Source organism: Paramisgurnus dabryanus, chromosome 11 (genome assembly GCF_030506205.2).
Source record: "Paramisgurnus dabryanus chromosome 11, PD_genome_1.1, whole genome shotgun sequence".
NCBI classification, from domain to species: Eukaryota; Metazoa; Chordata; class Actinopteri; order Cypriniformes; family Cobitidae; genus Paramisgurnus; species Paramisgurnus dabryanus.
The window spans coordinates 39,322,180-39,335,096 of NC_133347.1; the positions used below are offsets into that span (position 1 = coordinate 39,322,180).

The window sequence follows — 12,917 nt, forward strand, 5'->3', positions numbered from 1 at the left end:
TGTGCTTTTCACTGCTTCTATTTATGTAAAGCTGCTTTGAAACAATTGACTTTTGTGAAAAGCGCTATATAAATAAAATTGAATTGAATTGAATTGAAATCATAAACCCTTACACCTGTGTGGCTTTATTGATTGTATGGTAAAATGTTAAAGTTTACTTTCTTACTGTTTTTCACATTTGTCATTGTATTAGTTGATAATAAAGAGAGCAAAACAACTGCTTATCATATTTATTTACTGCTGTTTTTTATTGTTTAATAAAAATGTGTATTAGATTTTAAATAAAAGATATCGCAATCATTTTTATTTGTTTACTTTCAAAACGTAGAAAATAACTGACAACAAGAACCAATCGTAAATTTTTGGTGTTTACTATCAGTATCCTTCAGCTGATTCACGTTACGCGTTCGTCACCCGTTGCATCATGGGAAATATGAGTGAGCGAGTGTACATCGAATGTACCCTCAAAATCAGAGTGCATTGTGGGTAAAAAGTCCAGGGCCACTCTTTGGTCCAAGTCCGCCCCTGACATACAGCATACAGTTTTTCACAAATATTTTTGTCCAAAAACTTAATGATTGCATTTTGTACCATCAGAGGACGCCATGCCAATTCATTCATGTATTGAGAAAACTTATCACACCTCTTTAGACTCTCACACTTCCTGTTCAGCTCTCAACATGTAACCACAGTTTAGGTATCGAAATAACTTCCTCTTTGTTGGCATTAAAATGCTCATAGATAACTCACTAACATCTCTAAACACCTGCTTTACTTTCAATTCCTTTTATAACTCCTGAATTATTTGTAAAGTAACAACAAATTCTAATATTAATTCTCAAAGTTCTGGTAAAAGATATTTACATAATACTGTAAACATAATACTGTATATTAATGACATATGCATAGTTTTACTCGTGGACAGCTGCATTCTAACAATGTTTTAGTCAAAGGAAGTCTCAAGTCAAATGCCCCTGTAGCTCAATTGAGCCTTATGTTAAATGCAAAGGTTGTGGGTTTTGAGGAACACACATACTGATAAAATGTGTAAGTGAATGCACTGTTAGGTGCTTTGGATAAAAGCACTTGCAAAATGCAAACACCTTTAACTATGTTTAAATAAGATTTAAAAAGTGTACTGTTTCTTGATTAATCTTTGTTAAGTAAAACAGAGATAATATACTGTAGCTCTGTTGCTATTGAAGGGCAAAATCTAACAACATGGCAGGACATGGAGTTTTCCCCACACCTCTTTGTCTGTGACTGTGAGCTGAATGTATGTAAGTGAGCACAAAATACAATACAATACAACTCAAAGCAGATTTTTTTGTCAGAAGGACAGAGAACATATAATCAACATGGCCAACCTATGCAATACAGCTTATAATAATAATAATTAATAATTTTTTACATTTATATAGCACTTTTCTGCAGCACTCAGAGCGCTTTACATATGAAAGGGGTATTCTCCTCAAACCATGTGACACGGCCACTTCTTACAGACCACCAATTGCATATCTGGAGATGTAGGGCGATGAATTTCAATCTCCACTCCACCAGAAAGAGATAAAGATACTCAACCAGCTGACACACCTTTGTTGTGAGGATTTCGAACCTGACGAGGAAAGAGATGTTACCAGTCGGAGCGGACCGCTAACGTCCCTTTGAAAGTTCCACCTCGAGGAGGTCCCCAAAAGCACCCCAATGACCAAACACACGAGAACAGATAAGTAAAATTAAAACAAGCTTTATTTAAATTATTTTAAAATATGGTTGGAAAGGGGAATCTAAAATAATGTCTTCTTGTCCCCTTTTCTTCCTTTTGCAGGGGAGGAGAGGGCCAGAGGCTAGGGGTAGGGTGACCCACAGAGAGGGGAACTTCGTCCGATGGTCAGTATAAATACTCTCCTAGGGGCCTCGGTCCTCTGCTTTGTTTCGCGTTGAACACGTGGCGCCCTCCTCTTCTCCTGGAGGCAGAAAGGGAACACACAATCAGTGGATAGAAGGCCAAAGCAACTACCTGAGCTCTGTCAAAGGATGTGCTTCGTGGTCCCAAGTGGGGCGTCCTGGTCTCCCTCCTGCGGTCTACCGGACACCACGTCCGTACCTCCCTCCCCGTGGACTGGGGTGAATGTCTCGTGGCCGCAAGCCCTGCCAATACACGTTATAGGGTCAGGTAAGTATTACCGTTAGTTCCTTCGTGACAATAACTTGCTCCCCTGTTCCCTCGTTCCACAGGGTGTCGGAGTGCATCCCTCCGTCCACGGCCCACTGTCTTCACAGCTCGTCCCGGAGGCCCCTACTGTCACAAGGTTCTTTATGGAACTATAAATGGTTCTTCTATGGCATCATAAAGCACCTTAATTTTTAAGAGTGTGCAGTTTAAATTTGTTACAGACATACAACATCCACCATGACGCATACGTTTTCACCAATGACGTACTAAGAACAACTCTAAAACTGAAAGTAAGCGATTACGAATGCAGGGCAGCGTCACTTCTTTGCTCTTTCCCTTTTTGCCTTTTTATCATCAGCAAAATATGAATAAGCTTAGAAAAAAAGTTTATCAATATAACAAATGAGGCAAAAGATAATTAGAATTTAGAAATTAGCAGAATTTACATAAATATCTAACTTTCAGAACTATAGAACTGCTCTACATTAGAACATCTCTATTGATCAAAGAATAAAAAATAAATAAATAAGCATAAATTAAGAGCACAGTAGTTGTAAAGTTTTAGCTGGGAAACACTGCCCTTATAAATCTTCAACACTCACAGTAGAAAACACAGTACTACTGACGGACTGTCTGTGTCACTATCTCTCAGTCACATAGAGCTCTGTGCGCATGCGTTGCTTATTGCTGTGAATTAAACAGGTGTCTGAAGTGCAGTAGTCTTTTGTCTCTTGAGTTAAAATGCCAACAATCATCGCAGCCGAATCAGTCATTGGAGAAGGGAGCAGTGTTCAGAACCAAACAGGTAAACTTCATTTATACCATCAATTAATTAAAAAAATACTTTTTAAAAGGAATGTGTATTTCGACAAAGTTGATTTATTGTGATTTCAGGGTGTACTTTTAATTCCTTTATAATGCAAAGCGTCACATAGTCATGTGTATAGTGGTGCGGTCTAAAAAAAAAAGATACAATTTATTTTTTACGTGGATGGAAATAAATGTAATTTTAGCTTCATTAAATGTTATACATATTAGTAGTATCAGAACAATAACTATAGTTTTCTAAAATGCAGTGTATTAAACACAGTAGCCTATTAAAGATAAGTGTTTGTGATGATCTTAGTTTTTTAGTTTTGTCATGATTAAGAGTTGACTATAATATATGTATGTGTGCAGGAAATGTATCTTTGTGTCGTATGTTGTGAAATGATCGCGGTTTCCTTAGAACGGAAATGCATCTGCACATTGTGCAGTGGGATGATGCGCACACTTTTCCTGTCTTTCTTCATTTTGTGTTTTAGCCATACTGTTTATGTTTCAGTATGTGACAAAGCTAAAGACAACAACAACAACGTTATTTATTAAAAATAATAAACAACTTAAATAAATGGTTAGGAGTTACACTATGCTAAAAACTTACTTTAAACATTCTAGAGATGTTGTTGTATTACTAAAGTGTGATTACTGTGATTACCATGTAAATGATTAACTACCCAATCACAGTTTGCTTATATAGGTAGTTTACACATATGCATCCTGTTGAAATTAAACATAATTCAATTCAATTCAATTCAATTTTATTTATATAGCGCTTTCCACAAAAGTCAATTGTTTCAAAGCAGCTTTACATAAATAGAAGCAGTGAAAAGCACAGAAAACGACAAATAGCACAACAATATACATGATAGCATGAGCAGTTAAATTTGCTGCGGCTATGACTCAATATTATAATTGCACGTATTACTAAAGCAACGTATAGAAGAGGAAGCTAGATAAAGCCCAAAAAGGCTGCCTCCCCGGGGTGAAAAACCCCCTAGGAGAAAAAAAAAAAACCCCGGGCTTTTATCCGAGGAAAAATAAGTCCTAGGAGGGAAAACCCCTTGGGAGAACGGAAATGGAGATTTAGCAGAGATTAAGCGGTTCTGCCGGTGATCGTTGGTCAGGCATCAGCTGGGCATAACGTTGAAGGACAGCCAGTAGATCAGAGGTGTGCCGACTTTCACATCTACCGGGACTGGGTCTGTTTGTCTCGTCCTCGGGTCGAGGACGAGACAGGGAGAGAAAAACAAAATCGTATTAGCGTAGCGGCCTTTCATATGTATTGAATTGTCACACAGTGATGTGGTTTAACTCAGCTTAGTTCCAGACAGACTAAATATTGCGGCATAATTATGTTATCCACAGTTGAGGATTTAGCAAATTGGGGGCCCAATGCGAGGGTATATATGGTAAATAAGGGTCACCTTCCGATCTTTAAGAGAAAATGAAACCTGACGACCCGTTTGACTAAGGCCTAAAGCCCCACTGTCGTCGTTAATGCAGGTTCAGTGGCAAACGGGTCTATATTGTATACCATTTACAGGACCAAGAGAAAACGCCAAAAACATCGCAACCCGACCATACGTGTTAAACCGTTTGACTAAGGCCGGAAGCCCCACTGTCGTCGTTAATGCAGGTTCAGTGGCAAACGGGTCTGTATGGCATACTATTCATAAGACTTACGATAGCGCCAAAATCGCAACCCGACCATACGTGCCAACCCGTTTGACTAAGGCTGGAGGCCCCACTGTCGTCGTTAATGCAGGTTCAGTGGCAAACGGGTCTGTATGGCATACTATTCACAAGACACACGAAAGCGCGAAAAACGCAACCCGACCATACATACCAACCCGTTTGACTAAGGCTGGAGGCCCCACTGTCGTCGTTAATGCAGGTTCAGTGGCAAACGGGTCTGTATGGCATACTATTCATAAGACTTACGATAGCGCCAAAATCGCAACCCGACCATACGTGCCAACCCGTTTGACTAAGGCTGGAGGCCCCACTGTCGTCGTTAATGCAGGTTCAGTGGCAAACGGGTATGTATGGCATACTATTCACAAGACACATGAAAGCGCGAAAAACGCAACCCGACCATACATACCAACCCGTTTGACTAAGGCTGGAGGCCCCACTGTCGTCGTTAATGCAGGTTCAGTGGCAAACGGGTCTGTATGGCATACTATTCACAAGACACACGAAAGCACCAAAATCGCAACCCGACCATACGTGCCAAACCGTTTGACTAAGGCCGGAAGCCCCACTGTCGTCGTTAATGCAGGTTCAGTGGCAAACGGTGGCAAACTATTTAATGCAATTCATTTTAAGTGTTCATGCAGAAAAGGTTTTTATTTATTTATTTGGTTGGTCTGTGTTATGACCGTGAGTGCTTTGTTCCGTGAAAATAACTATTGCGAGTTAAGAACCTTTACTAGACAAATTATGCGAATGCTTTGTTGAAGAGAAAAGTTTTAAGTCTAGATTTAAAATGATCGACTGTGTCTGATTCTCGGACATCGGTTGGTAAATCATTCCAGAGCTTAGGGGCTAAGTAGGAAAAGGATCTTCCACTTTTAGACACTTTTGATAGTCTAGGGATAATCAATAGGCCAGAATTTTGCGACCGTAGTGTGCGTGATGGATTGTATTCTGATAGTAATTCTCTAAGATATGAGGGTGCTAAGCCATTTAAAGCTTTGTAGGTGATTAGTGATATTTTAAATTGGATGCGATATTTAACTGGTAGCCAGTGTAAAGATGCCAGAATTGGGCTTATGTGGTCATACTTCTTAGATCGAGTAAGTACCCTTGCAGAAGCGTTTTGAACTAGCTGAAGCTTGTTGACCTGATTTGAATGGCATCCCCCGAGTAGCGAGTTACAATAGTCTATTCTAGAGGTCATAAAAGCATGAATAAGCTTCTCTGCGTCAGATGTAGACAGTATATGGCGTATTTTTGAGATATTTCTAAGATGGAAGAATGCTGTGCGGCAGACGTTGGCGATATGACTATCAAAGGATAAGTTGCTGTCAAACATCACACCTAAGTTCCTAACCGTGGAAGATGGCACCACAGTACAGCCATCTATGTGCAATTTGTAATCTGACATATTATGTTTGTAGCGATTTGGTTCAATAATAAGTACCTCTGTCTTATTGGAGTTGAGCTTAAGAAATTATGTGCCATCCAGTCACTAACATCGCTAATGCAGTCTTTTAGCTTAGAAAACGTGTGTGTTTCGCTGGGATGCGAGGAGATGTAAAGCTGGGTATCATCCGCATAGCAGTGAAAACTTATGTTATGTTTCCTGATAATGTCTCCTAGGGGTAACATGTATAACGAGAATAGGATAGGACCTAAAACTGATCCCTGCGGTACACCGTATTTAACCAGGGAGTGATATGACTCTTCCTCATTTACATAAACAAAGTGATAGCGATTGGTTAGATATGACCTAAACCAGGCTAGCGCCTGACCACTGATACCAACATAGTTTTCTAGTCTATTGAGTAGGATTCTGTGGTCTATTGTGTCAAATGCTGCACTAAGGTCTAGTAATATAAGAATTGAGATTTCACCACGATCGGATGTTAATAGGAGGTCATTTGTAACTCTAAGCAACGCTGTCTCTGTGCTATGGTGGGGCCTGAATCCTGATTGGAACTTTTCATATGTACTATTATTTGTCAAGAATGTGCGTAACTGGCTTGCCACTACTTTTTCTAATATTTTCGAAAGAAAAGGGAGATTTGAGATTGGTCTAAGGTTATTAAGTTCTCCTTGGTCAAGCTGTGGTTTTTTAATCAGCGGTTTAATAACTGCTAGTTTGAAAGCTGTTGGAACGTATCCTATTTCTAGAGATGAGTTAAAGATATTTAGAACCGGGGTTGACACTACAGGGAATACTTCTTTAAGTAGTTTTGTGGGAACGGGGTCAAATATACAGGACGATTATTTGAATGATGTGACTAGTTTAGAGAGCTCATCTATTGTAGTAGGTTTAAATGAATCAAGATGTTCGTATGGTAGTCTAGTGTTAAGTGAACTAATGGGTAGAGTGGTGGCTGCCTGGGTAGCTACGATGTTTTCCCTAATAGCCGAAATTTTGTTAGAAAAGAAGTTCATGAAGTCGTTACTATTGTGTTGAAGTTTACTTTTGGTTTCTGTTTGTTCTTTGTTTCTAGTCAGTTTCGCAACTGTGCTAAAGAGGAAACGAGGGTTATTATGATTCTCATTTATAAGCTTGCTAAGATATGTAGATCTGGCGGTTTTAATAGCCTGTCTGTAGTGTTTAACACTCTGTTTCCATGCTGCGCGCCATACTTCTAACTTTGTGCTTCTATAATTTCTTTCCATTTTTCTAGCTGCCTTTTTAAGGGCTGCTGTGTGATGGTCATACCATGGAGCTGGCGGTTTTTCTTTGAATCTCTTTTTTCGAATGGGAGCAACGGCATCCAATGTGTTAGAACAGACATTGTTTAGGTTTTCTATTTCAATATCTAGATCGTCACAGTTATCTGCTACATGTTTCATTTGGGACAGGTCTGGAAGAGTGCTAATAAAGCTATCTTTAGTGGTGGAAATTATTGTTCTGGCTAGTCGGTAGCATGTTGTAGATTGAGTGATCCTATCTAGAAGTACAGTGTATGACACAAGGTAATGGTCAGAAACTGCATCACTCTGAGGTGATATTTCGACGTCATTAATATTGAGTCCGAGTGACAGAATTAAGTCTAATGTGTGATTACGAGTATGCGTTGGCCCTGTCACGTTTTGTCTAATATTGAGAGAATTTAGAACATCTATAAACGCACGTCCTAATGCGTCTTTTGGGTTGTCCACATGGACATTAAAATCACCAACAATAAGAGCTTTATCTACAGTGACTACAAGCTCAGATAGGAAGTCTGCTATTTCATTAAGGAAATCTGCATGGTGGCCCGGTGGTCTATAGATTGTCGCTAAAGCAAAAGAAAGCTGTTTGTGGTTACGATCAGTTATTTCCATATTTAACAACATTACTTCAAATGATTAAAATTTTAGCTCAGATTTTTGGTTTACTTTAAACATTGTGTTGTATATTGTAGCTACACCACCCCCTCTCCCCTTTAATCGAGGTTCGTGTTTATAATAATAGTCTTGTGGGGTGGATTCATTTAAACTAATGTAGTCGTCTGCTTTAAGCCAGGTTTCTGTTAAACAGAGTACATCTAAGTTTTGGTCTGTAATTATTTCATTGACAATAGGTTCTTTATTGGTAAGCGATCTAATGTTAAGAAGGCCGAATTTTAACATTCGAGATTCATCTGTTAATGTATTGTTTTCTAATTTTATTTGAATCAGATTTGTACCAGATGTAACAAGCGGTGCCCTGTATTTATTTGTTCGGGGAACAGATACAGTTGAAATGTGCTGATATTTCGGTAAGATTGACTCGAAGTGCTGGGATATAAGTGGTCTTGACATATCACGGCAGCTAACAGATGGACGGTTAAGCCGATCCGTCTGTTTCCTGACCTGGGCCCTGGATAGTCAGACTACACACCATCACTTACTTTTAACAATAGTTTGGAGGAGAAACTATGAATGTATTTACAGATAAAAATGCAATGTCATTTAAATAAAATAAAGCGTAGAGAGCAGAGAGTAATTATGACCTTATGAATTATATCTTTATATTGTCATACATTTTGTGACCACTCATCCCTTTAGGTCAGTGTGCACCGCTGCTATCTCCTGTTATCGGCAGTTTTATTGTGATTGCTGGAGATGGCACCAGTGTTGGCACAGTTATTAGGCTGCAGTGCCCCTCAAGACATCGTGTGGTCAGTGGCAGTCAGATATCCTGTTTGTGGAGCAGTGATAATGCACACTGGAGTGGTGGAATACCCGAATGTAAAGGTAAGACAGTGATATACAGTACAAAATACGCTCACAGACATACTGTGTAGTGACACAAATTTGTAATGTGAAGTATGCAATCAAGTTTTTGAACTCATTAGAATGGTCTGCAGATTTGACAAATACGGGGGTTACTGGTCTGATAATGTGATCAATAAGTAATGACAATATTATGTTATAATATTTTATATAATAATAATAATAATAATAATAATATCAAAACAAGTTAAGCATTTTTAATTTTAAAAGTTACAGCAACTCATCATTAGTCAAGATTATAATAGTAAGTTGACATGACTTGTGCAGCCAATATGATTATGCTTAAAAGTTTAAGACAAAAAAATCATTCAAGCTAGGGAGAAAGTGTATAAAATGCAGCTATATAGTTACACCCTTCATACTGTTTATCCCTGTTGAGGGTATACCATATGCATCCACATTTTCATCAACTTTTAGAAATGTGCTGACCACAATGTTTGTGAAAAATTATACAATATAGAAACTTTAGAGAAATTTTGGAAACAAACTGTAAAAATTGTCACTTTTACTGTAACATTTGAAATGTTTGTTAAAATGTGTTTAATTATGATTATTGTAGTAAAACAGATTGAGAGACAATCTCTAATCAGATATCGGTTTAATAGTATTGGATCAGCCAATAAAGTGAATTATAGCACTGGGTGTTAGAAGGAACAAAAATGTGACATGCTTTGATTGATAAACTTAATATAAGAAACATTTAGGTGCAAACAAGATGTGTATCAAATGCTTGATGTGTAGTTTAAGCTTTAGGTTAAAGCTAAATTCAAAGAGTCAGGTATGGGAAATAAAATCAAACCCTTTAAGTGCCAAAGAGAGTAACTTTACAGTACATTCAATTAAAGTGATTAATTCCTAAGGTGGTGTGGCACATTCACCTAATGTAGAGAATTGGCATTGATATTTTTTTTCCAAAGTTACAACCCAAAGAATTTTCCATTTTATTTTTATTAAGAAATTAGGTTTTGCTCAAAACAAACAAATACAAAATTGCGGTATAATGAACGGCCATGCTTAGACCATGTGTAATCATACTCTACTTAAGGCAAGTCAAGATAACTCATTTGCAGTTTATTTGTAAAAAAAAAAAATATAAAACATAAAAAACAGATTTGATTTAACCTGATAACCTGCATGATATTGGCGTCCTGAAAACTTGACTTGATTTGAAGCAGAGGTGCCCAAACTCGGTCCTGGTGGGCCGGTGACCTGTAGAGTTTAGTTCTAACTTCCCTGCCCAGAAGTTTCTGGTATGCTTAGGAAGGCCTTAATTAGCTGCTTCAGGTGTGTTTGATAAGGGTTTGATTAGAGTTTGGGCACCCCTGATTTAAAGTAACCTGAATTGATTAACATAAAACTAACCAACAGATAGACAAACAATATCAAAGTTCGACATGAGACAATGGAAAGATGAAGGCTACAGTAGCCTATATATAGTACAGTATATCAATGACATTGAGAGACACCCAAACACATTTAGGGCATAATAACATGAAAGGACTACAAGAACCATGTAACCCGGACTACAACGGCATGACATAATATACATTACAAATACAAGACTTAAAATGAAAAAAAAAAAATACAAACTTTTTTGTACATTTTACTTATCGTGTGATAAATTTAGGTGCTTTGTACCATATGTACCATAAGTGATCATATCATACTCTTACTGTGTGTCGGGTTATGCATATTTTTTCAGCTCTGACTCGATTGGAGGATAAGGGCTTGCAGTTGGCTCTTCTTTTGTCTTTCATCAGCAGTCATCATTATTTTCATGAGCATCATCTACATCACTTCCTGTCTGGTGAGGCATGTGAGACATGAGGAGAGGAGGAAAATGGAAAGGTAGAAAAAATACTGTGACTCTATCTTAAAACGGACAGTAGTGAGCTGACTCATTTTGCTTGTGTCTGAAAAGGGACCAGAACTGCATGCATGCTAGTTCACCCAAAAAAACTAAATAATTTAATTGGGATTTTTTTAAGCAGAATCCTATAGCTGTTTTCTTTCCACAAAATAAAAGGACAGAGCATTCTGAAGCTGTTCCATAGCTTTGTGAAACATTTAAAAGTAGAATCAGATATGATAACAGCGATTATGTACACAGATTTTGACATGACTCGTGAGGCACATAGGTTCACATGACACACCGAACACATATTTTGACATGATGGAGTAAATACATGTTTTGACAAGCTTAGCATCATGCGCCCTGATATAGAAGTCACCAACCGCCACTGGTTGCTAAGCTGATAAATTTGTATATATTGTATAGGTAGCTCATACAGTATATAATGGTTAACCTTTTATTGACCAGCATAAAGGGGTGGTTTCCCGGACAGGGTTTAGGCTAATTCATCAGGACTAGGCCTTATTTATATTAGGTTATTTAAGAAGTTTTTACAGACATACCTTACAAAAAAACACTACAGGTGTGCATCTCGGGATTAACAATGTCACTGATATATGCTAAGTTTACCCAGGACAAGGTGTTTTAAATAAAAACAGCTCAAACTTCCATTTTAGGCTAAGCCCTGTCCGGGAAACAACCCCCCAAGATTTTAGGTTAAACATTATTGTAACATATTTAGGGAGGGTTTCCCGAACAGGGTTTAGGGCACTTAAGTAGTTTTTACAAACGTACCTTACGGAAACATTGATGTGCATCTTAAAATATCAATGGCACTGATATATTTTAAGATATGTCCGTGCAAGCTGTATACAGTTAAGACAGCATAAGCATCAATTTTAGTCTTGGACTAGACTTGAGCCCTGTTAGGGAAACTGAACCAAAGTGTTTAAGTTGCTGTATGGGGGCACCATTTCTTTTAAGTAAAAACATATTTTTGCCTTCAGTGTTTATTGTACAAAGTGTTACCTGTCAGGTAGTAGAAAATAAATGATTATAAAGACTAGTGATGGTGATGATGTGTGTTGCCATGTATATTGTGTAGGATAAGAAGAAGGGAGGAAGCAAAGTTTTGGCAACAAATGGATGTTGATGGTCTGGATCCTACAGGAGAGGCGTTACACGGCCAAAAAATCAGAAATAACAACAACAACAACAACAGTAATATCAAGGAAGAGAGACAACATATGGAAACTACCATATCTACAGACAACCAAGTATTTTCTCATGATCTGATCAGGTATTTCCTAAACACACTTATAAATCCTTCTTTGAAGACACATAACATTTAAAATCTGGTTTATTGTCATAGCATATTTTTTATTTTATATAAGATAATTTTTATTGTATATTTGGATGATTCAAAGTGGTTTCTGCTGTATATGACAGGTATTTAAATGGGGTATGGGGATGACAAACATAATTTCAAAGGTGGAGAAAGATTTGTTTCAATGAAGTACAGTAATAATTAATGCCTATTAAGTCAACATCCTTTTTAATTTATTTTCGATATTTAACAATATTTTAATGCTATTTTATCGCATGCAATAGCATTGCATATACAGATGGGCCCAAGCACCTGCACATTCAATGAAACAAATAAAAAACTGCAGTAAGATCAAGTTTCTGACTGTATTAAATGTTTATGCGTTACAGGTGCCATCTGCAGGAAACTGCCTATACTTAATACATTCAAACTTCTCACTGAGACAACCACTTTCCACAGACCACCATATAAACAGACATCATTTATTTCTCTCCTCTGAAAACCTTTCCTCTCAACTCAGTGGAAAGAGACTTTTTTGTTTCCTAAAGAAGACGCACTCTGAGATAGACAACACTTACAGTCCACATGTCCAAATTACTAAAGACTATGATGGAATTATGCAAACTGGAACTTGTCATGAGACAAGTATTCAACTGAGAAACATTTTTATTATGTTTTGAACATTGCAAATATGTGTCGTTTAGCGTATCTGTCTTACTTTTGTTTATGCTGTGATCTAAACCACAAGCTGTTGTTTTGAAAAACAGTGTCTACAACAGTATTTATTGTTCAGTTCAATT

The 12,917-nt window shown here is 37.6% G+C and overlaps 1 protein-coding gene across 1 annotated transcript; it reads left to right on the forward strand.

Moving 5' to 3' along the window:
* The first annotated feature begins 2,807 nt into the window (after nucleotides 1-2,807).
* susd3 (sushi domain containing 3) lies at nucleotides 2,808-12,690 on the forward strand. The gene is made up of 5 exons (XM_065271337.1): nucleotides 2,808-2,981; nucleotides 8,711-8,899; nucleotides 10,641-10,786; nucleotides 11,896-12,090; nucleotides 12,507-12,690. Exons 1-3 carry the CDS (start codon nucleotides 2,918-2,920, stop codon nucleotides 10,763-10,765), a joined length of 378 nt encoding a protein of 125 aa, XP_065127409.1. The 5' UTR covers nucleotides 2,808-2,917; the 3' UTR covers nucleotides 10,766-10,786; nucleotides 11,896-12,090; nucleotides 12,507-12,690.
* The last annotated feature ends 227 nt before the right edge of the window (nucleotides 12,691-12,917 follow it).

Coding starts and splice junctions, on each gene's coding strand:
- susd3 (XM_065271337.1), top strand. CDS start 2,918: ATGCCAACAATCATCGCAGCCGAATCAGTCATTGGAGAAGGGAGCAGT. Junction 2,982..8,710: donor CAGTGTTCAGAACCAAACAG/GTAAACTTCATT, acceptor TCATCCCTTTAG/GTCAGTGTGCACCGCTGCTA. Junction 8,900..10,640: donor TGGAATACCCGAATGTAAAG/GTAAGACAGTGA, acceptor ATATTTTTTCAG/CTCTGACTCGATTGGAGGAT.